Source organism: Eschscholzia californica, unplaced genomic scaffold (genome assembly GCF_041429995.1).
Source record: "Eschscholzia californica isolate CP2 unplaced genomic scaffold, dmEscCali1.0.p SCAF_2, whole genome shotgun sequence".
Classification (NCBI taxonomy): Eukaryota; Viridiplantae; Streptophyta; class Magnoliopsida; order Ranunculales; family Papaveraceae; genus Eschscholzia; species Eschscholzia californica.
This window is the reverse complement of record NW_028238309.1, coordinates 711,308-734,568: the sequence shown is the minus strand read 5'-3', so window position 1 is coordinate 734,568 and position 23,261 is coordinate 711,308. Positions and strand designations below refer to the sequence as shown.

At 37.1% G+C, this 23,261-nt stretch overlaps 3 protein-coding genes and 1 long non-coding RNA gene across 9 annotated transcripts; 3 read left to right on the top strand and 1 right to left on the bottom strand.

Moving 5' to 3' along the window:
- The first annotated feature begins 178 nt into the window (after positions 1-178).
- PMS1 (DNA mismatch repair protein) lies at positions 179-9,680 on the top strand. 5 transcript variants are annotated; one of them, XR_015234381.1, is made up of 12 exons: positions 179-875; positions 1,731-2,054; positions 2,237-3,538; positions 4,980-5,257; positions 5,372-5,498; positions 6,380-6,448; positions 6,953-7,026; positions 7,419-7,484; positions 8,340-8,443; positions 8,777-8,958; positions 9,042-9,426; positions 9,565-9,680. XR_015234381.1 is itself a non-coding variant. In XM_086660110.1 (11 exons), exons 1-11 carry the CDS (start codon positions 639-641, stop codon positions 9,159-9,161), a joined length of 2,883 nt encoding a protein of 960 aa, XP_086516236.1. In that variant the 5' UTR covers positions 259-638; the 3' UTR covers positions 9,162-9,680. The 5 variants fall into 5 exon arrangements, 1 of the variants encoding a protein (XP_086516236.1); XR_015234383.1 differs by having other exon boundaries at positions 273-875; positions 6,963-7,026; XM_086660110.1 differs by having other exon boundaries at positions 259-875; positions 9,042-9,680.
- Positions 9,681-11,068: 1,388 nt separating this feature from the next.
- On the bottom strand, positions 11,069-18,360 carry LOC147554961 (uncharacterized). Of its 2 annotated transcripts, none has more exons than XR_015234399.1 (7): positions 18,201-18,360; positions 16,429-16,625; positions 15,375-15,475; positions 14,742-14,822; positions 13,671-13,779; positions 13,326-13,487; positions 11,069-13,136 (listed from the first exon to the last, which is right to left on the bottom strand). It is a non-coding gene; the product is annotated as an uncharacterized LOC147554961 (long non-coding RNA). The 2 variants fall into 2 exon arrangements; XR_015234398.1 differs by having other exon boundaries at positions 13,326-13,506; positions 16,429-16,593; positions 18,201-18,349.
- LOC147554962 (nucleolar-like protein) lies at positions 11,628-12,583 on the top strand. The gene is made up of 3 exons (XM_086660176.1): positions 11,628-12,008; positions 12,098-12,219; positions 12,317-12,583. The coding sequence occupies exons 1-3, from the start codon at positions 11,672-11,674 to the stop codon at positions 12,434-12,436; spliced, it is 579 nt and encodes a 192-aa protein (XP_086516302.1). The 5' UTR covers positions 11,628-11,671; the 3' UTR covers positions 12,437-12,583.
- An 830-nt stretch (positions 18,361-19,190) lies between the features above and the next one.
- RPT5A (regulatory particle triple-A ATPase 5A) lies at positions 19,191-23,019 on the top strand. The gene is made up of 10 exons (XM_086660175.1): positions 19,191-19,468; positions 19,561-19,677; positions 20,133-20,240; positions 20,875-21,066; positions 21,161-21,352; positions 21,760-21,878; positions 22,027-22,114; positions 22,280-22,399; positions 22,491-22,631; positions 22,743-23,019. Exons 1-10 carry the CDS (start codon positions 19,352-19,354, stop codon positions 22,818-22,820), a joined length of 1,272 nt encoding a protein of 423 aa, XP_086516301.1. The 5' UTR covers positions 19,191-19,351; the 3' UTR covers positions 22,821-23,019.
- The last annotated feature ends 242 nt before the right edge of the window (positions 23,020-23,261 follow it).

Sequence of the window (23,261 nt, the reverse complement as noted above, 5' to 3'; positions counted from 1 at the left end):
TACCAGCCTTAGAAACAATTTGAAATGACTAGATTTGGTTATAATATAAACAAATCAGACTCATACAAGTCAGATTCAGATAAACTAGACAAGACCGATTAGATTGAGATAAGCTAGATTCCTACGAGTCAGTTCTACATAAGGTTGACTCAGACAAGTCAGATCCAACAAGTTAAGCATAGATGAGTGAAGTTCAGAAAAACCCTACCAGGCGAGCAAGACTCACTAAACTCATACTAGTTCAATCTAGATGCGTCTGACCTAAACCATCTAAACTCGTACTAGTTAGATACTGCCAGCCAAGGGATACCAAGGCCAGTCAGACCTAGGCGAGTCAATTTCAGACGAAGAAGTAAAATCAAAAGTCAGATCCAGACAAGCTAGACTCAGACAAGTCAGATTCCGACAAACTACCTGGGTGACTTTTCTCGCGGTAAATACTTTCCCTCCCTATTTCGCACGTTCTTCTAGCGCGAGGTAAACTTAAGTTAAGGGCGCAAAAATGAAATTTTTGGCGGCAAAAAGCTTGCTACTGAGTAATCGCCAGTTAAGGAATTAGGGTTTCCAATTCGTTCTTGTACTTACCGATGAGTAGAAGAAGAAGGTAGTGGTTCCCAGTTAACTAGGGTTGTTTAATAATGGAAGGAGGAACTCCATTTGTTGATTCTCCAACTATTAGGGCTATAAACAAAGGTGTCATTCATCGTATTTGTTCAGGTCAAGTAATTCTTGATCTTTCATCTGCGGTTAAGGAGTTAGTCGAGAACAGTTTGGATGCTGGTGCTAGTAGCATTGAGATCTGTTTAAAAGATTATGGAGAAGAATCATTCAAGGTTATAGATAATGGGTGCGGAATTTCACCTAATAACTTCAAGGTATTTGATTTAAATTCAGCAGTTTTTGTATAGCTATATTTCTTGATAAGTTCAAATTCATGAATTAGGGTTAGGGTTATCAATTTTTTCAGACATACAAGTGATACTATGCATATGAAGTAGAATGATCAAATATAACTTCACTTGAGCTAAGAAAATGTGGGAGTTTTTCAATGTAGTCGTAAAATTGAAGATTCTTATTTCTTAGTTTTTTTAATGGGTATTTGGAAAAGAAAAATAACTAGTAGTTTATGAACAATAAGAAATTCGTACTATCGTGTATAAATGTAACATCGATGCATCTAACTACGACAGATTGTCTCCTCGAAAAACCGCTCATTAGGAGATCGAAGTGTGAGAATAGTCCCACATGGGAGAAAGGCGATCTAGCAACCAAGAACCTAATGTCTAGGTCCTCTCAACTAATTGCCAATTGATTTTGAGTTGGATGACCACAAACTTAACAGTGATACTATGCATATGAAGTAGGATGATCAAATGACTTCGCTTGAGTTAAGAAAATGTGGCAGTTCTTTAATTTAGTTAGTAAAATTGAAGATTCTTATTTCTTAGTTTAATGGGTATTTGAAAAAAAAAAACTAGTAATTTATGAACAATAGGGAATTCGTACTATCGTATATAAGTGTAACATTGATCCATCTAATTATGACAGATTATCTCTCGAAAGCCGCTCATTAGGAGATCGAAGAACGAGAAATCCGCTTATTTTAATGCCAAATGCTTCTAAATTTGTTTCTCATTTGAATTTCGGACCATACATATTGAAAACCTTCGATCAAAGACCTCATTGTCGTTGTTTATAGTGTTACATACATTTTAATTTTATTGTTCCAGGTTCTTGCACTAAAGCATCATACGTCTAAAATAGCTGATTTTCCTGATCTACAATCTCTGGCGACATTTGGGTTTAGAGGGGAGGCTTTGAGTTCCCTTTGTGCACTAGGGAAGTTAACAATCGAAACAAGAACGAAAAACGAATCAATGGCGACACACTTAACTTTCGACCATTCAGGATTACTAATATGTGAGAAGAAAACGGCACGCCAAATTGGTACCACCATTACTGTTGAGAAGTTGTTCTCCACTTTGCCAGTGCGCAGTAAGGAGTTTAGTAGAAATATTCGGAAGGAATACGGGAAGCTCATTTCTTTACTGAATGTAAGGTTTTTATTTCCTCTCTTTAAGCTAGCCATGTTACAATAGATTTGTTCTAAATACATTTTGATATATTGATTTCGATGCAGTAATTTTACAAGGTTTCTGTTTTGAAACGCAATATTTCTGCAGCATGAGGATGCTAACAATGTCTTAATAATTCTCTGTAATTTATTTACTTTCAGGCTTATGCTCTCATCGCGAAAGGAGTCAGGTTAGTCTGTACCAACACAGCTGGGAAAAATGTTAAATCTTTGGTGCTTAAAACACAAGGAAGTAACTCTATTAAAGATAATATTATAACTATATTTGGCCCTAGTATCTTCACATGCTTAGAGCCATTGAACATATCTATATCAGACAGCTGCAAGGTTGAGGGCTTCCTTTCCAAACCTGGGCATGGGAATGGACGCAACTCGGGAGATAGACAATTCTTTTTTGTTAATGGGCGACCTGTGGATATGCCCAAAGTCAGCAAGCTTGTGAATGAACTCTACAAGACTTCTAACGCCAAGCAGTGCCCAATCATGGTTATGAACTTCACTGTGCCAACAAGATCATATGATGTCAATGTAACGCCTGATAAAAGAAAGATATTCTTTTCTGATGAAGGCTCTCTTCTGCGATCTTTAAGAGAAGCTATAGAAAAGATATATTCCCCAAGTCATTGCAGTTATCTTGAGAATAAAATTGAGGAGCGCCAGAAAGAAGGAAACACCTCTAAGTTGGTTTCCCCTCAAGAGAGACCCGCTATACCAGCGAAGGATGCTTCAAAAGATTGTAGTTATAAGGAAGCAAAGTGTAGTGAGATAGAAGTTGTGGACAGTGATAGTCTTATTAAAATGGTCAAAAAGCGAACCCGAGGTTCAGAATTGGAAAGAGAGTTACACAGCAGACATGAAATAGAGATTTTGGACAAGGATATTCCCAAGAAGATGTATAGACGAATCCAAGATTCAGATTTGGGTGAGGGGATGATAAACAATGAAGATGAAACACCATCAAGCAAGGATTTCACTCTTAAAGCCCACTCATTTGGAAAAACAGACATTTCTTCTGAATTTGCAATGAAGAAATCGAAAACCTCTATTCCTGGTGCTAAAAGTTATAAATGTAGCTCATTTCCTTTAAGATCAGTGTCCGAAGGTGTTACTGATAAGGGAAATTCTATTAGCCGTTTACGCTCTGTCCAGTCGTCACTTACAAAATTCATTACTATAAACAAGAAGAATGATGAAAATTGTTGTACAGTATTGTCTGAAATGCCTGTATTAAGGAATGAAACTGTTCACTATCAAGTGAGAAAAATCAACTCAGAACTGCAACCTGCTGTCTCTGAACCCCTCATTGATCACTGCCATGTTGATGACTCTGCTAAGATCCATGAGAACGAGCCTTCTAAAGTTTCTAAGGCCATTCATGTCTCTGAGGAAGAGGAAACTTCACCTTGTGATGGAGGTGATGCACATTGTGGAGAATTTGAACAAGTATGTAAATCTTACTTTCAACTTTTTTGTACTTTTTTTTTGTTAGAACAGTTTTGGTTGTTCTATACACATTTGCACTTGTCTCTTTAGCTTGACTATGTAACTCTTAATTTGATTAACTATGCTTTCCTTTCTCACAATAGGTTGTTCCACTCTTAAGCTTAGTCTAACTGTAGGTTCAACTAAACTTACATTCACTGGGTATGTGCAAAAGAGATGTAATTTCTTGTGCTTAATCTGATGACCCATTTGAAATAAGGTACTGAATTTTTGTATGGTAGAAACACAAAAGTAGGATTATGAGATTCATTCCACGGTAGTCATTGCTAGGGCCATGTTTGCATTTGAGGTTTCGGATAATTTAATGCTCTTTTTTATTTACCTCTTTTATATTCTGTGGTTATATTGGGAAACAAATAGACTCCGTCGACAAATATTTTGGCTAAAGAACCTTCCTTCATAAGTGACTGTGAGTCATTGTTAGAAGAGGGATTAGGCGTAACTAGTTTTTGAGAAACTTCAGATGTTGCATCTGAAGAAGTTGCATGGGTTGCCCCAGTCATAGCTGTTTTAGCCATTAAAGTTGTTTATCAGAGAGCCTTGCTCTGATACCATATAAACTTACACAGATTGTGTAGAGATAAAAAAGTCTGAAGTTGAAAGAAGAAAACTTCTAACCTGCTTTTATTCATGTCCTAGGCACACATATATATACATAAAAGACAACCACTAAACCACTAATAGATAAAGATAAATAAATACAAGGTAACCACTAATAGATAATAACTGAAAAATAACTATGTAACCAACAGCTTTTCCACAGTGACCAAAGAGAAAAGTACAAGAATTTTTCACTTGAATAAGTCGATAAAATGACTCTATGCTCGAGTGCATAACTACATACAAGGACTCCTGACTTTGTAGGACAGAACTTCCCCAAACTATCGCATAGAAAAGCAACCTCAGAATAATGAAAAGAATTTGAAAGCCAGTAACAAACTTCAAATAATAATTCGTAGTCATAAGCTTATAATACAACCTAGAAGCATCGGACCAGACACTGAAAGATATTCGGTAACAAGCTTTAAAGCCAAAGTCAAATGACTCAAGCTGGACTAAATGGGATCCTCAATAATCTGGAACTGGGGGCAAGCATTTGCTCCTCAATAGTGCAAAACCATCATGACTAGCTTATGAATTGCTACTCATGAGACTGGACTGATTAAAATGTTGAAAGGGGAATATCTAAGCAAAGAGAAGGTTGCATGCCTTTTTGTGTAAGTTTAAATGTGGGCTGGTATCGTTAATCAATGCTTGTGTGGAAGTTTTGTCATTTTGCTCGCACAGAACTTTTATGTGTATGATATAATACATTCACTGTTGTCATGAAGATGGTTGTCGTTGCACAAAGCTCTATACTTCTAACTTAGTTTTTCTCCAGGAAGGTGTAAATAGACGAATGACGTTATCATGTCTTGCTGACACCACTTCAGACGCTTTATCTGGGAGACATCTCGAGGATATGAGAGAGGTGCCCTCACACACAAGCCCAGAGCGTCGATCTCCTATAGTCACTTTCGATACTCCTCGTTCATCTTCTGGTTCAGAGATATGCTCAGTGTTGCAATTTAATACTAGGGACCTAAAAGCGAGTCGGGAAAAGAGGCTCTCAAGGTTACAGTCGTGCGGTTTCACATACGGAAGAACAAAAACCAGACGGTCAATAACCAGGATTGCTTTTCCTATTTGTCAAATCAAGAAGATTTTTTGACAGTCTGTTATTAGTATTCCCTTGGCTTCTCACTGATTTTGCTTGTGATGATCATAATGTAGGTGCTATACTGCTGCAACGCTAGAACTTTCTCAACCTGAAAATGAGGAACGAAAAGCAAGTGCTCTAGCTGCAGCAACTACTGAGTTGGAGAGGTTCTTCAACAAAAAGGATTTTGGGAGGATGAAGGTTGTTCAATTAAGCTTTACTTGGCGGTCTAATATATTGTCCATTTAGCAGATTTATCTATGTCAAGACCCATCATGCGTCAAAAATGAACCATCATATATTTCGGATCTTTATCGTCCGAGCTAAATCTTAATGAATGGAAGAAAGTATACTTCACTATGAGGTTGAAACTTTTGTAAGAAGAATCTACACCGCACAGATTTTAGTGTAGCTTATGGACAACTAGATGTTTGGTGCTCTGACCATTTTCCCGTAATGACATTCAAAACTATTAGTGCCATGAGTCACCCCTTTAATCCTCCATGGGAGCTTATGAAGTTATTTGGGTTCGATTCTCTTTCGTTCTAGCTTGTTAAGTTCATACTGGATGCAGCTGTCAGCTAATGCAGCATATGCTTCCTTTCTCTTATGAGTTACGAGATAAGTAAGTGGTTGCTGCAACTATATGCGAATTAAATATATCTTAGTTCGGAATGAAGTGCATCCTTTCAAAGTGAGAACTAGTCCGTAAACTACAAAGAGCCATTTTAACCCTTTCTTATACCAGATCCATAAAATTTTCAGGTCCTTGTGAATACATACAGGGGATCTTGAAGAAACTTCTCAAATTATGGTCTTCGTGAGTGCTCTTCCTTAGCAATGGCCTTGTGGACTCTGATACCCATAATGATCCTTGGAGAAACTGTGATTCCCGACTCACGTTTGTGAGCAGAATGCTTCTGTCCATAGCCAAATTTATCTGGCAAGAAATTGATAGAAGAAGTTGTTAGATGTTACATATTTTGACACTGTGGAGTGTCTTGTGCATTCTTTGTTTGATTGCTCACATTTGACTATGTAAGTTCAATTAATGGTAGGTAACCCTCTTCTTTGTTTCGTAGGTAATTGGCCAGTTCAATCTTGGGTTTATCATTGGAAGAATAGATCAAGATCTATTTATTATAGATCAGGCAAGTTTTCTTGCTTATGTGAAGTCCTGTGCAATGAACTTATGATTTATTCAAAAAAAAACTTTTGATTTATGATGTTTTGAATTTTACCCAAGTTGATTAGTGAACTAAAATTTTGGTTTGGGAAAGTATTTAGCTTTCTGACATTCAAAAATACCTCAGGGACTTTGTCAGAATACAAAATACCCTCCGCGAATAGTCTTTTCTTAGGGATCTTTAATTGCTATTTTCATCTTTTTTTAGTGGAAGGCTGATTTAAACACACTGGCATAAACCCGAACTAGAGTTTTACACTTTTTAATAAAATATAAGTTTCTCAATTAGAACGTAAGAGGTTGTGAAATAATTATGCTACCTGATTATATCTGAGATAACCTTGAAATAACTTGCATACATCTAACATGCTTCGATCTTCAACTAGATTCAGCTAGCGCTCTTGAATAAACATTAAACAATTTGAATTCCAAGTGTTGGCAAGTTATTTAAGTGTTCCTATATTTTCAGCATGCTGCAGATGAGAAATACAATTTTGAGCGGCTATCGCAATCCACTGTCTTAAATCAACAGCCTTTGCTTCGGTGAGTATTATATTGCTTAATGATTTCTTTTTTACATAACCAACTTGTCTCTGATTAGCTATTGAGTGAAAGTGCGCTAACAGAACGTCGACATGGTCATATTACCATTTACGTTCTTTATCTGAATTATCCCTTCTGTTTTCACCCTACTGTAAAACCTTTTGTGATGATGTGAAACTCTTGAACTAAGTAGAACTATGACCAGCCCCGAAGTTGACCGTCATCTTTAAACTAAATGGTGTTACCGTGTTAGAACCAAAACTCCTCAGTCTTTATCTTGCTTTGTTTAGAGCTTTGATCCTGCTTGTGCACATCTTTTATCAGTTTATATTTTTGGTGATATGAACATTAGTGCTATTCCCTCTTATTGTGTCTCTATCTTATGTTTTTAGGCCAATGAGATTAGAGCTATCCCCTGAAGAGGAAGTAATTGCTTCAATGCATATGGACATAATCAGGTTTTTTTTTTCTTCCTTAAAAATATACTACGGCTTTCACTGTCTGCCACTTCGCCATAGTTTTTGGTAAAGCACTTGTGATATTCTTGCTTTTCAGTTTATACAGATTTTCTTGTTTCTATCATACCTAAAGCATAATTGTATGGCTTCAAATGTATTTTCCTTTGATACTGCCGGTTGATTTCTTTGAGAGTATGGAGTGATCTTTTTCATAAAAATGGACACTCGAGCATGCTATACTTGCAGGGAGAATATTAGGAGTTTACACCCATTCATTCTACATAAAGTTGTTAAATTAAGAATCATCATCCCTACCGTGGGCTTCGCTATCAAGTTCTTAGTTATGATTAGTTTTATTAGTATCCATGATTTGTGTGTACTTCACTAGGAAATTAACTAATCCTCAACTACTTGTTTTTCAAATATGAGTTTAGTTAGATTTGGATTATCTTTTCATGAGAACAATAGATGAACCTTAATCAAATTAAAACCCCTTACCTGTCCATTAAGCCTGCACTCCAATGACTAAGGTAACAAAATCATGTGGAGTAATCATCTTTTAATGCAGTTCACGTGTAGCTACAATACAATATCTAGGGGAAAGAAAAAATATCACCATCTGTTCGAAGTTCTGTAATTCTTGACTAAAAACGTTCCTCTGTTGTGCTCCAGTCTAGTTCTATACAAGATTTAGCTTTAATTTTGTGTCAGTTCTGTCTTATATATTTATGTATCTTAATTGCATCAAGAGTGATCTCTACCAAAATCATTATATCTCTCCTTTTACTTTGCTAATTTGTTGTTCAATGGAGATTTTATGCTGATGATATGCAATTTGGACCCTCCACTTGTTAGGAAAAATGGATTTACTTTGGTTGAGGATGTACATGCTTCACCGGGCCATCATTTTAAGTTAAGAGCTGTTCCTTTCAGTAAAAACATAACTTTTGGAGCTGAAGGTAATCCTCATTTTCTTTTTTCTTTTTTTTGGAATTTGTAATCCTCATTTTCAGTTTCACATGCCTCTTGTTAAGAGATACTTTCCCAATTATCTTGTGTTACTGGTCAACTTTATAAAATCGTACTAAAGTGGAGGAATAAATCGTCACTTAGGGTAACCGTTAAAGCGTAAATTGGATAGTAATGTCTGCAGAATCACAACATCAAAGCAAATGTTTACAAAATAAGCGAGACTTGATACTGGCTTTTCATGTTTATGGGCATTTTGCCATTCGCGGTTGCATTTAAGTGTTTTTCTTGATAACTAAGTTGCTTCAGTTTTATCGTAACAGATGTAAAAGAGCTTATCTCAACACTTGCTGATAATCAGGGTGATTGCTCAATGGTAAGTAGCTACAAAATGGACACTGCAGATTCCATCTGCCCATCAAGAGTTCGTGCAATGCTTGCATCACGTGCTTGTCGATCATCTGTTATGATTGGCGATCCACTAGGGAAGAACGAGATGCAGAAGGTAACCAATAAAATATATATACTAGACATAACGCAGATTCGATATTGACGTACAATTCTTTATAGAGATCTCTTTTTTCTCAGATACTGGAGCATTTGGTAGACCTAAGATCTCCTTGGAATTGCCCGCACGGTAGACCAACAATGCGCCACTTAGTCGATTTGACAAGTATCTATAGGAGGCATGGTTTCGACCACGAATGAATGCATGAAAGTTGTAACAAGGATGAAGGCCTAATCTGCCTAGTGTCAGACAATTTTGCTTGGAGAAGCTTATGGTGTGAAGAGCGACGACTGCTGGGATGGCACGTACAAGGGAGTGCATAGTGCAGCATAGACGTTAGGACTTTTATATTCCGCGCTTCGGCCTGTGTATTTTGTGTATATTATGCTGGGTCGACCTAACGGTCCATGATACTTGGTTGCAGAAATTGGTCTAGTGGAGTTTGGGATAGTAGGTTTTGCATTTGTTTTATTTTTCTTTCTCTTGTTTCATTTGGTAATGTAAATGAAAGGCATCAATTCAAATGTTAAACTAGAGAAGTCTTGACATGAATGATGGATATATTGGGGCATAATGGAAGAGAGTTTTGTTTGATTAAAAAAGTAATGGTAGCTCCAAAAGCCATCCATAAAATTAGGTTTTTTTTTTTTTGTGTACTATTTGATCTCTTTCTTTTTAGAACAACAAGATTATATAAGTAAAACAAACAATTATATTTATACATTTGCCTTGAATACATCAGTAATGTTGGAATATATTCATAACTGCAAACTATCTATACTCAGGTTTTCGGAGGGGAGCAAGCCACAGAGTACTATTTCATATTTTCTCTTCTCTTCTGAACATTCTTCAACAATAATAAACATTTTGCAACTACTTCTTTCATTCTTCTTGCTCTGTCAAGAAAAACTAGGAAAAGAAATTGGAAGTTGTTTTTCTTATGATCGCGGGACATTGTGAATGGGCCAAATTTTACCAATTGTTGCCCGAGGATTTCTCATTTTAGCGCAGTTAGAAGTAAGCTAACATGCGCCAGAAGACATTATTGACCGACTAACTTGCGCCGCAGTGCATTTTAGCACTGTCTACCGTGCGCGCGGCGCGTTTTAGTAAAGGCTATCTTGCACCTTGGCGTATATTAGCGTAAGATAACCTGCGCTTTGCGTATTTTAGCTCGGACTAAATTGCGCCGCTGTGCATTTTAGCGCGCATCAAACTGGGATCTGCGCGTCAGTATTTTAAGAAAAAAAAAAGATATCTCTGAGAAGGTTTAGATCAATGAAGGATCTGGGATAAGATTTGGCTTATTCCTATTTCTCTCTGATGTTTCTTCTTGTCTCTGATCTCTTTCTCTCTCTCTCTCTCTATAGAACAGAAGAAAATGATGCCGAGTTCTGGAAGATATGTTGGTCAGGAAATGAGCTGTCAGAATCTAAGGGTTAAAGAGCATTAGGAAGTTTTAAAGGCGCCTCTCTTGAGGCAAAGTTGAGTGGAAGTTTGTGAAAGGACACACCTTTAACACTTGATGGAGGTTTCGAATCCCAGAAAAAGTGGAATCTTTCGTTATTTGAATTGAAATTATTATGGTATAAATAATGTAGTTGGGCTATAGGCCCGGTCTTGTAAGAGTTTGAATAGGCGGTTATCGAACTTATCACATCTTTGATGTATCAATGCTAAATGTAATGACTATCGTTGATCGTCGTCAATTTCCAAAAAAAAAAAAGACTTGCTGGAGGCGCCTATAAAGCTTCCCAAGGGCATTTTATAGGTTGGACACCCATATAGATGAAAAGTTAGTTTGATACTAGGAACACTCAACACATGGAAGAAAATGGGGTACGTCCGAGACAGGCTAAACTCATCTCGTCCATTCAACTAGATGGACTAATAGACAACAATAGAAGTGTTTATCGGAACATATTTTCAATTTTAAGTTGGTTATTGATGATAGTCTTACAAACCTTCTACATCCGATAGAAATTTATGGGATCGTATATGAGTTATGTTTTGTTTTAGTATGTTGAAGTGTATTTTTAACTACACATTACCTAGAAAGCCAGTTGTTTGATGAGCTCGGTCTACGTGGCGATCCTTGTGCGTGATATTTTCAATTTTGTTTGCACACAACCCTTGTGAAAACCCTAATACATTTTAAATCTTGGAACTCCAAACGTTCAACTTGGGTCTTCTATGCATATTACAAACCTTGAACACACCCACTACTAAGGAAATGTTTAACCGTGATACACGATCACTATGAATCTCATTCCAAAATGACATTAGGTATACGCGATACATCACGAATCACATTATAACCAAAATATGGTTCCTCAATTGGGGATCTCAAACTCCGTATCTTTTTTTAGTGACGTCTTTATACTAGAGAGAGAAGCTTCAGATATTTCCCGTGCTATCGCCCGATCTAGCGTCCAAGTGCTTTCGTGATCGATCTCGGACAGACGTTCTAGTGATCTATAATACCCAATAATGGCCCACTAAATCCAATGGCCCATATGCGCATTAGGATCCACCATCAAATATCAGGCATCCACGGTCTCATTTGGGCTCGGGTGGATATAATGAATTCTTAGGCCCATTTCCCGGCCCAAGATCTCTCTAACCTTGTTTCAACTTTCATGCCCTACTATATAAAAGAAGAACACAGAAGTATAGAGAAAGGAGAGGAAGATTAGAGAGAGAGAAAAAGATGGGAGGGTCGAGGAGAAAGTTAAAGCAATCAAGAGCGAAGGTGAAAGTTGGACTGCCAAAGAAAAACCCTAATGTCTTCAAACCTTCTTTCAATCTTCCACCAAAACTACGTTCTATTATCGACTCTTCCAATTCCAAATGGGATGATAAAGCTAGTGTTCTTCAAAACTACAAATCCTTTGGCTTTGTATCAAACCCTAATGTCCTTGGTGCTAGGTCTCGTACTTCTCACATCATTGAAAGTGCTGATCTTCAACTACCTCCTCCCAAAAACTCTCAACCCCTTGATGAGTTTGATGACCAAATTGATTCAGGCAGTGATCTTGAAGAAGATGGTCAGTCCCTTAACTCTTTGTCTCTCTAACTTCCTTTCTCTCTCTCTCTCTCTAGTTATTTTGATTATATGAATGAAACCATTTTGCAGATTTGAAGACAGCACTCGGGAAGAAACGTCAAGATGGGAAATCAGCTCCTCCTCAACCATTGACAACCATACAAAGAGTTCATATCAAGAGGTTAATTGAGAAACATGGGGATGATTACCAGGTAATAATAATAACTTGATTCTTCAGTTCATCATCATCATATGTAACTTTCCCTTAAACCCTAAACCCTAAATGAAGATGTTGTTATCTTGTTGCAGAGTATGTTCAGGGATACGAAGTTGAATTCAATGCAGCATTCAGTAGGAACTTTAAAGAAATTGTGCGAACGATATCATTCGAATAAAGATAAGAACCCATTGATCTTGTCTCGGTCATAAGAAGATTTTATACCTTTTGGAAATGGTCTGAAACTCTGGTTGTACTCTTTACCCATTTCTCTTATCAGTTTTGTAATGGTAGTGGAACTGATGAACAAGCTTTGTAGCAAGAGAGATTTCGAATTAATGTTAGATTCTTCTTCCAAACTTTGTGAGCCTGATTTTGTTTATTTGCTTCGTTGTAAAAGTAGATTTCTTCATCTTTTTATTCTCCCAGCTAAAGGATTATATCTTTGATATTGATGTTGTTTACCGATCTTCTTTCCGGTGTTCTTGTTGTCCTTCCATATCTTTTGGTTTAGCAAAGCACCGATTGTAGTTTGTTAACATACACGGATGATAGTCCGTGCTTATCGTTCCGTCAACATTACTCAAACCTCGGTTCCACTTGCGTATGAACATCCGAGCAAATATATCTTTGACACCTTAATCTACATTAACAAGAAACTAACCTAGCCTTCTACCATGTCAAAACTTCCATACTAGACCACCCAAAGACAGTCGTCATCTTATAAAAACTGCACACCATAAGAGGAAACAGCAACTGAGTTCGGATCTGTCGTTATTATTATTATAAGATATGTTGAATTGATGATATTCCACCACCATCCATAGAGAATGTAAATGAGACTCATTTCGCGACCAATCTTCGTGATCTCTTCAATTTCTTTTCTGTGAGCTGTGGAATAACCGTGTCTTCCTGCAGAGTATCAAGAACAGAGGAAATGGAAATATATACTTTGGTTGTTCCTCCCCACTGAAGGTGTATGATGGAAGACTATGTTCTGTCCTATTAAAGGGGTTGTTTGATAGCAAACTAGAAAGCTTTTGTTTACGAAATTTAGGCATAGCACTCTAAGACTATACGATGAGTTGTCTTTTTCTGTACCTCCGCTGCCTGTATCTGGCATGTTTGCATGTTGAGTTGGTTCGACAAAATAATCAAGACTCCACTGGCATAAGGTGGTACTGATGAGGATTCCCTACTTGCAGACCCCGAGTGGCCTGAAGTTCGATCTTTTGTATTCCCTCTCCTAGAAGGCTTTTAGCCCTGCTCACGCAGTAGTTACCTGTTATTAGTTACAAATTGTTACCTATATATTAAAAGGTTATAGATCAACACTGAAAAGAAATACTTTATCTATAGGCATATCTCAGAGTATTGGGCGTAAATTCACAAGATCCTGCATTCGGAGGAACAGAAAGATCATATAACAAAGAAATTTCAGATCACCTCTGCGAGCTTGCTTCCACAAAAAGGGATACGAATCCGATCATTGTCAAGAGCGTGGACACACTCATTCAAGGCCAAAAGGGTCTCGTTGGTTTCTGCTCCCTCCGGCCTCCACCCTGTTGAGGACAGAAGCATACCAAAAGAATATCAGAAAACGTAAGCTGACAGGAAACAGATGTTTAATGCGTTGAGTCCCAAATTAGGATACCTTCCAGATTTGAGTTATAACAGAACACTTAGTCTTACATATCGGTGAGGCCTTTTGGGTGGGTTTGGGGCGTAAATTGGTCAGGCGGAAAGCCTGCACTGTCTAGGGCGAGCGACCCAAGGAAAACGCGTGTACCATGTAAAACTAGGCAAGTGATTCTGGCAGGTGCCTAAATCAGGGACAATATGGCTAGTATTGAGACGGTTGTTACCCTCCGATGAACGAAATGGAAAATATTCGCTAATAAATGACCATGAAAACAAGAGAAACAAATGAACTTGTTGTGTTTGCCTATCATTTTCATCAACACCTCGTTTGCTAGCTGCAAGATAAATGAATGAAATTTTCCTGCAACCTTCCCAGTCTTCGGGACATTCCACTCAGTTATGCTTTCTTGATTCTTTTACTTAACTGTTTTTCTTAATGACAAGTTGTAAGACTGCATGAGATCTCGATGATTCCTGATTAAGAACATTAGGAAGTATTATACATTTTTCTTCACTTCTAGAAGCATATGTATCAATAGTTCTGTCTATCTATACTATACCTAACCGAGGGCGACTTTACAAGTGGCAGATGTTACATTGTGAAAGTTTATCACTAGCTGCCAATTGCATTGGCAAATAGAAATCGAAGTTTAATAGATAAGTGGAGTAATGAAAAACAATCTTAACAGATGAGAAGGACAAAAATAAACTGTCTGTAGAAATCACCCTTGGATCAAGCAAGAAGAATTTGAACTCTTAGTTCATGTCCCTAGATAATCATTCAGAAATAAAACTAACAACCACTTGTATGATTCACTCATGGTGCTGATGACGGATAAATGATATAGGTGCAGGTAAATGAAGAATTTTACTCACCAGGTTGACCATAGGCGAAGGCTGTCGCTTTTCGTAGAGCCTAGGAATATTATTCCTAGGCTCTACGAAAATATGATATACCTGTCCAAACATTAAAAAGATACATTATAGGGGAAACAAAAAAAATACATTAAAAAGAGCTAGAAAGTAATATACTAGAGCACGTAGTAAAAATACATTATAGGGGAAATAAAAAAAATGAGCAAACAAGGAGGTGCTACTGCCACACTGAAGGTAAAACCGATAACGAGATCAGAAGACAGATCCATAACAAAATCAAAAGGAAAAAATACAGCTTTTCTTGCACTCAATAAGAATGCGAGTATTATTGGAAAATTTCGAGTTTTCCGAATTTTACATGCTACCAGTCATTAGATACATGCTCATCTGAAACAGCATCAAAACAAAATTCCTGCTTCTCCACATACGCAGTCAAGTCTACTCCCATCAGAACAAAAACTAATTCCATATATGAGATATTATCAAGAAGACTTTCCTATCTAGAACCCCTCCCATTCCGCATGATTCTTACAATTAAAACGATTAAAAAGCTTCAACTTTGAATAGATATGAAATTATTTTCTTTTGCATCGATATAAATAGGTTATTCAGTGGCAAGATAGTTTAACGAACCTTAATCTTGAGCTCATGGACAGTTAAGTATTCATCATCAATCACTATTACAATATCCTCCTCCTCCGGTAATAGCTCCTTGTTAAAGGTCTTGTATGCACCTAAAATCATGAGGGGATTACGAATAATCAGGATCATTAAGTTTCGACAACTCATGGTATAAATTTTCTTGTGTCAATATTTAATAAAACAATTTCTTTAGTACATCGTCGTTTTGTTGAAACAGTACCAAAGAGTTTCCATTTTATAAAATATTTCTACTTTCTTCACCATTAAATTATTTACAAACAAAATCTTTTTCCATAATTATCAGAAAAACGCGACAAAATTTTGATATACAATGTAACTATGAAATTCATCTTATGACCAAGTTTTTCTACTTGCTCCGAATCACTGAAAACAATGCTATGCATTCAAAAGAAATTTCAGACTAGAACAAGTATATACAACTGCCCCCATATAGGACCCTAAAATCTGATCTTCTCTTGTTTCTTTGAAGAAGTCCAAATAGTGATTTAAGAACGAGCAGTATAAGCAAAAGAAACCAACTTACGATGACTTTAATTTTGGCCAGGTTGCTCTAGTTCGTGATAATTTCTTTTTGTGGTTGGAGAAAGTCTACTAGAAGTCTCGGTTGCTTGCCCTCTTTGTTGTGTACTACATACCAAGCAAACTCATTACAAAACCCTCTTTGGAAGGCATATATGGTCATGGCTCAAGGGTGTCTGAGATAAGTACATAACATCATGTGGATGACATAGAAATGCTAGTCATAATTAAAACATCACCCAAAAGTTAACAATGAAAATATACTGATATCTGTGAATGATGTTTACAAGATATTAACACGTAGTGAATTGTCAGAGCTCTTAAACTTAAAATAGTGCAGGCGACTTTTCAAAAACGATAGTTTCTTTCGTACTGCAGATATTATAAAATAAATGTTGATGTATTGTTTGTTACAATGAACAAATGCATCAAATTAGAGTGTCATTAAAAATTCAGCATATTTTCAATCTTGGACTGAATCTTTTGAGAATATAGAATAATTTACCTCTAATAAAAACACACCATCATCCACGGCATGTAGATCTAAAAGTCCAGCAGCGAATTCATCTCTGAGTTCAGGGGGTGAAGAAGCCATCTTCTGTAGGCAGAGTTCTCGAACTATGGGCAATCGGGGTGAATGGTTCTGTGACTCTCCACTCATATTGAGGTTCTTTGGCAGATTTTCAGCATAGGACCATAACCCTTATCAGAGATTTGGCATTATTATGTGAGAAACCAAAACTAGTGGAAAGTACAAGAAGGAAACTATGGTACCTAGGAAAAATCAACATATAATAACTACAAGAAACATTAAGCATAAAGAAAACACGACTTTCCAACAATGACACTATAAATTATAATGATCCCATGTTTATCTGTGGCCTAACTTTGAAGTGTTGGAATATTACTATTCTGATGACACTGTTCGTCGGAAAAATCAGGATATAAAATGAAAGATGGTCAAGGCTCAACGTAAAGTAAAATGCATTTGATGTTAAGACAACAAATTTTGTTGTAAAATCATTAGAGCAGGATCCTCTTCACAACGAAGTGGTCAAAAGAAAGTTAAATCGGTGTATGTAAAGGACTCGTGCACATCCATTGCTGCACCATATGGGCAACTCAATTGCAAACCACACAATAGTCGGTTGGTTTCGACAAAAAAGTGACGAACGGAGCGAACTCAAAATTTTGGGCCTCCCTTACCCGGACTCAAACATTTGACCTTCTTGACTACTTATTATAATCCAAATCAATCTAAGATAAGTAGCAATAATATGATATAGATAGTTTAGGTCTTTGCCTTATAAAAACTTTGAAAGTTTTAGTAGATTAGAATATGAAAGGTTTATAAAGTTAGAGCAACTAATAACAGGATTTTAAGTTTCAAGCCGGGAGAATTAATGAGGTAATGATGAGCCAGGTAACTTTAAGTTTTAAGTCAGGAGAATTGGTGCAGGTAACTGATAACAGGAGACTGGTGCAGGAAATCATTGTACATGCTGTCTCGGCCGAGTTTCTCGGCCTGGCTCGGTCTTGGACCAATCTCGGCCTTCGGCCGGACCTAGACCGACTTCAACTACATAGATACCCATTGAAGCTAGGGGAGAGGCCAAATGCTGCAACCTAGCGGACTGGAACCACCTTTCCATGAGCACATTGCCAGCGTCGCTTGAAGAGCCTGTGTTGTTCAGAGATCCTCCATCAGGATGGTCTAATTTGCAGATGGGTGGTACTGCGACCGGCATTAAGGAGCCAATTCTTACAATTTGTGAAGAACTACTGCAACTTAAAACCTATGAAGTCAATTTGGGAATGGAAGACAAAACTACTGATTTGAACAAGATAATACTCACAAAGGGGGTGAGAAATTGAACATCAACCAAAACATTAACATGTTCTATTTCGAAAGTGAGATTCAAATCCAAGTTTTCTGCAATCCAATATGAATCCGAACTAAGAACCAAAAATACGAACAATCCGATTCATATATAAACCAAACTCGTAATCACTATCAGGTAGGAAGAAAAATGGGAGAGAAAAAGAGAAACAGGGGAGAGAGATAACTTATGGCGCAAAATTAAACCCTAATAACAAACATAAGGAAGCTACCTAACAAGCTATTCTTGGTCTCCCTGCTATCTTTGATTGCCGGATCAAAGAATTCAGATCAGACGACAATGTTAGTTGGTTGAAGGATCGATTTCATCAAATGCAATAAGCTAAGAAGATATTATAAACATGGACAAAATAATCAGAAAGAATAAATGAACATACATCATGAAGATTTTGGAAGTAATTTCATATGAGAGAGATGAACTCTTCAAATCAACAATGGCATAGAACATTCTGATTAGGGCTTCGTCGTTCTTCCTCATCTCTTCTCTCTCTTTTTCCCGCGTTTATTTGTTTTATACGAATTGGTCATACTAAAGTCTAAATATTTTTCCACCATATTGTATTGTGAAACCAATGTTGTGGGACTAATATTTGAGAACTCTTGTGCTAGGAACGTGTAGGGACTTGGTAAACTTAGCCATTTGTAGGGGGAGAGTATCATGTGACTTCAGTAAGGAATGAGATTTCAGTTTCGGTTGAACTTTCAGTAAATGTGGAAATACACATTTCAGTCGTGTGGACCGAATTTTAGTTAAATTTCGTTAAAACAGAAATTTCGATAGGCGTGAAATGACCAAAATATTTCAAATTTTAATTCCTAAGACTTTTGTCCTATCTCAAATCATCTAGGCATTAGAAGGTACACTTGTATTGAGCAAAGGTTTCCTTCCATGCCAGTTTTTCAGAAAAAAATTAGATATAATAGAATCTAATAACTTTTTTTCCAAATATATGAGTTTTGAGGAATTTCTTTTCTTTGTGTGAATTCGTAATGGTGACTCTCTATCGACAACCTCCACATGTTGAAGAAGATAAGGTGGAAAAAAAGAAGTACGAAGTGGATTTTTTTTTATGAAATAGTACGAAGTGGATTGAGTTGGACAATATATATGTATATCTACAAAAAAAAATGTCATGATGATAGAACTGGAAGGATTGACAAGATTCAGCCGCTAAATGAAACTCCTATACAAAAATGGGTTCAAATCGAACTTCCTGACACACCCCTGCATATTTGACCCTACCTACATTCGGAGCCAACCCTCTAGCGGTCCTGCCACCACGCTGCAGAACATGAGCTCGCGTAGAACTTCGATTTCTGGTGTAACAGCGGTGGAACGTAACCAAATATTACGGTTACGTAACGTAGGGGCTTACAGTATGTGATTGGGGGTCAAATCGAGCAGTTAGTCACATATTGGGGCCCAAAACGAAATTAATCCAACCTGAAATAAGTATACTTAATCCGAAGCAACCATTAGCCTTCTGCCCAATTACTTTCTTCTCAAGCTTCTATCTTTCTCTCTCTAATGGCTTCCGCTATGGTAGAAGACAACAGCTTTGAAGATGATCAGCTAGCATCAATGTCTTCCGAAGACATAGTTAGGGCATCTCGCCTTCTCGACACTGAAATTCGTATCCTCAAGGTATAATTTTTGTTTTGTTTTCACTAGATGTATGTGTTTATTGTTTATTATCAGTGAAATAATTAGGGTTTTGATTTTTTGTGATTTTGAAGGAAGAGTTACAAAGAACAAATCTGGAGTTTGAATCTTTCAAAGACAAGATAAAAGAGAACCAAGAAAAGATCAAGCTCAATAAACAACTTCCTTACTTAGTTGGAAACATCGTTGAGGTGATTCAATTTAATATATAGATATTGTTGCTTGCTTATTGTCTAAATTTGTTTGTCTTTAGAATTGGGTCGATCTCAACTAACAAGTTCCATGGATTTGAATGACTTTATTCCTAGTTCTAGGGTTTGGGCATCTAGAGTGGGTCTGATTTACCTGTTTTTACCATTTGGATCTCTAAGCATATAAACTAGCATACTTTAGTAGTTTTAGTTATGTATCATATAATTTTGACTGCATAAGTGTAGAGGATTAATATGAGAGATATAGAAACTTCACATATACGGGCGAAACCGTCACAACTAACTTTACTGATGGTGTATTATTTCATGCTTCGGAATTCATGCTTAGGGGTGTGAATTAGTTTTATGAGGCTGACATACTAACGTGAATATGGTTTGTGTCTGTTGGTTTGGCATAGATTATTGACCTAATGAATATCTTTTCATGAAATTAGATTTTAGAAATGAATCCAGAAGACGAGGCTGAGGAAGATGGTGCTAATGTTGATCTCGACTCGCAAAGGAAAGGAAAATGTGTTGTATTGAAGACATCCACACGACAGGTAAGTGATTTCATAATTCTTTCATAACCTTTTCTACTTTAAATTTTAAAAATCAGTAGTTAGCTGTGATGCCTGTTAATACATTTTGAATTAATCAATTTTTTTCTTCGCGGGTGTAGCTCTAGCATGATATCAATTTTGAGTTTTGTTGGTGCAAGTATTACTCGTTATTATGAATGACGTAGCTTATACCTTCCTCGCTTAGTTTCTGTGTTGAAACTGAGTGATGTTTATTCATGAAATTTGATTATAATAACTAAACCTTTCAAATATAACTCATTGGGGTACTTAAATAAGCATGTTCCTATGTCGATTGGTAGCTGTGATAGTCAGTCTTTCTACTTTCCCCGTGTAATAGGTCAAGCCTATGTTTGCAGAGTGCCATTGTTACTTGTTATTGGGTTTGTTGTTGTGCAAGTAATGCCTTCAGCACATGCCCTTTATGAGAGTTGGGTTTGGGGCATTTAATATGACTTTTATGACAGTGCACACTGCCAACGCCTTCACCCTTTAACAGTTATTGCTTCGACGTCTATGTTAATTCTGTTAGTGTACTTCAGTTGTTTGAGTTTCATTAGCGTATTTGTTAGTGATTTCATTAGTTTGGTATTGACGTACTGCTATTAAAATGCAGACAATCTTTCTACCTGTTATTGGACTTGTTGACCCTGACAAGCTAAAGCCTGGGGATTTGGTTGGTGTAAATAAGGACAGTTACCTTATCTTAGATACTCTTCCATCTGAATATGATTCACGTGTGAAGGCAATGGAAGTTGATGAAAAGCCCACTGAGGATTACAATGACATTGGGGGTTTGGAGAAGCAGGTAAACCATGCTTCTGGCAAGAGGTCCTGGGTCACTGGGTGGAATAATGGACAATTACTCTAGATGATAATACTAAGTTTCTTCTTTTGTGCAGATCCAAGAACTTGTCGAGGCTATTGTTTTGCCTATGACTCACAAAGAAAGGTTTCAGAAGTTAGGTGTTCGCCCTCCGAAAGGAGTACTATTATATGGACCTCCAGGAACTGGGAAAACATTAATGGCTCGGGCTTGTGCAGCACAAACTAATGCTACGTTTCTAAAGCTAGCAGGCCCTCAACTTGTTCAGGTTTTGTGTTAAGCCTTTCACTAATTCGATATTGTTTTTTGTATTCCTCCCTTTAAGCATTGAAATCATGTTTGCCTGCTATCTCGTTGCCATGGCTTACAGTCATATTCCTTTAAGAGGAAAAGGTAAAAAAAATTCTGGATAAAAGTATTCTTCCCGAGCATCGTCCGATGTTACTTATTAGTGCCTAGTATTGCTTAATCCTGGCCTCTGGATTTACATGAACTGACAGCAGTAACAGAAGAAACTGAGTGATGTTCTTTGAATATAAATATAGCCGTTATGTCGTGTACTCGTGTTTAAAAAATGTCTACGTACGAAATTGTTTTTTCATTTCATCTAGGACAGAATTGTAGAGATACTAACCTTACCTCACTGTTTTCATTATTGACTTGGAATGGATTCAGATGTTCATTGGGGATGGAGCGAAGCTTGTTCGTGACGCCTTTCTGCTTGCGAAGGAGAAATCTCCCTGCATTATTTTTATTGATGAAATTGATGCTATTGGCACAAAAAGATTTGACAGGTATATACTATTTTACCGCCTGTAATCTGCTTGGTGATCCCCAATCGATTCAGAATAGGCTCCCCACTTTCATCAAGTCATTTTCACTTTGTTGTTCATGTGTTCTTGGTATCGTTCCCTAAATAATTTTCTTGTCATGTCGCTGCAGTGAAGTGAGTGGAGACAGGGAAGTGCAAAGAACTATGTTGGAGTTGTTAAATCAACTTGATGGTTTCAGTAGTGATGACCGGATAAAAGTAAGTTTAATTCCTCCCGAAGTATTAATGTAATCAATCTGTTCACCTTCAAAAATCTCTGTTTAGAGCATGAGAAAAACTCACCTCTTGTGCATTTAGTTATCATCTTCCTTTTTCCCCTAGGTCATTGACTAATTAAGACAATATATTTCTGGGCTATTCCAGGTAATAGCAGCCACAAATCGAGCTGATATCTTGGATCCTGCTCTGATGCGATCAGGTCGTTTGGACCGAAAGATCGAATTTCCACATCCTACTGAAGAGGCCAGAGCTCGAATATTGCAGGTGTTGTAAACTGTAAAACTTGATTGTTATATTATTCTTCTCTGCTGCTCCTGAAACATCCGCTTATTACTTTATTTTATTGTAATTGCAGATCCACTCCAGGAAAATGAACGTAAACCCAGACGTGAACTTTGAAGAGCTAGCTCGATCTACTGATGATTTCAACGGGGCACAGCTAAAAGCTGTTTGTGTTGAAGCGGGCATGTTGGCTCTCCGTCGAGATGCTACTGAGGTATCTATTCTTCATATCTGTCCTTAGATATCCAGTTTCTTCACCATTTGGGCTTTCTTTTAGGTTACAAAAAAGTAGGGTTTAACGAAGGAGGATTGTGTTTAATTTCAGGTGATACACGAAGACTTCAATGAAGGAATCATCCAAGTCCAGGCTAAGAAGAAAGCAAGCTTGAACTACTATGCATAAGTTCAAGCTCTTTACCGAAAAGTTGGCTTCTTTACGTCAGCAGGATAAAATCATCACTACCTTTCTCAATTTAGATTTCTAGCATGGCTTTTGACTAGTTTGAGAGTTTGTTTATCTATTGGCTTTCAATCATGCTGTTTTATGAAAGTCTGTACTGAACCTTGTTACTTTTTAGCAAAGAAGTTGCCTTAACTTTTAACCCTGAAGTCCAGTGTAATGAACTCGTAGCCTATCCTTTTACAGTTCTCTATTATTCCACTTGGGTATGTTTGGAGGGATGATGATTTAATTTGATTGTCTCAGTGAACATTAACGTAGCTTTCATTTCTTCTATTATTTCAATGATCTCGGTTAATAGAGTTCCATCTGACTCCAAAAATGGAGATAAGCAAGCTACCCTAAGAGCATCTCAAATGCAACACCCAAGACAAACTAGAAAAA

What these genes read in the sequence shown, in the direction of transcription:
- LOC147554962 (XM_086660176.1), top strand. Translation starts at nt 11,672, where the DNA reads ATGGGAGGGTCGAGGAGAAAGTTAAAGCAATCAAGAGCGAAGGTGAAA. An exon ending in CAGTGATCTTGAAGAAGATG is followed by an intron (nt 12,009 to 12,097) that starts GTCAGTCCCTTA and finishes ACCATTTTGCAG; the next exon opens with ATTTGAAGACAGCACTCGGG. An exon ending in AACATGGGGATGATTACCAG is followed by an intron (nt 12,220 to 12,316) that starts GTAATAATAATA and finishes ATCTTGTTGCAG; the next exon opens with AGTATGTTCAGGGATACGAA.
- RPT5A (XM_086660175.1), top strand. Translation starts at nt 19,352, where the DNA reads ATGGCTTCCGCTATGGTAGAAGACAACAGCTTTGAAGATGATCAGCTA. An exon ending in TGAAGACATCCACACGACAG is followed by an intron (nt 20,241 to 20,874) that starts GTAAGTGATTTC and finishes ATTAAAATGCAG; the next exon opens with ACAATCTTTCTACCTGTTAT. An exon ending in TTGGGGGTTTGGAGAAGCAG is followed by an intron (nt 21,067 to 21,160) that starts GTAAACCATGCT and finishes TCTTTTGTGCAG; the next exon opens with ATCCAAGAACTTGTCGAGGC.
- PMS1 (XM_086660110.1), top strand. Translation starts at nt 639, where the DNA reads ATGGAAGGAGGAACTCCATTTGTTGATTCTCCAACTATTAGGGCTATA. An exon ending in AGGATTTTGGGAGGATGAAG is followed by an intron (nt 5,499 to 6,379) that starts GTTGTTCAATTA and finishes TTTGTTTCGTAG; the next exon opens with GTAATTGGCCAGTTCAATCT. An exon ending in CATAACTTTTGGAGCTGAAG is followed by an intron (nt 8,444 to 8,776) that starts GTAATCCTCATT and finishes TTATCGTAACAG; the next exon opens with ATGTAAAAGAGCTTATCTCA.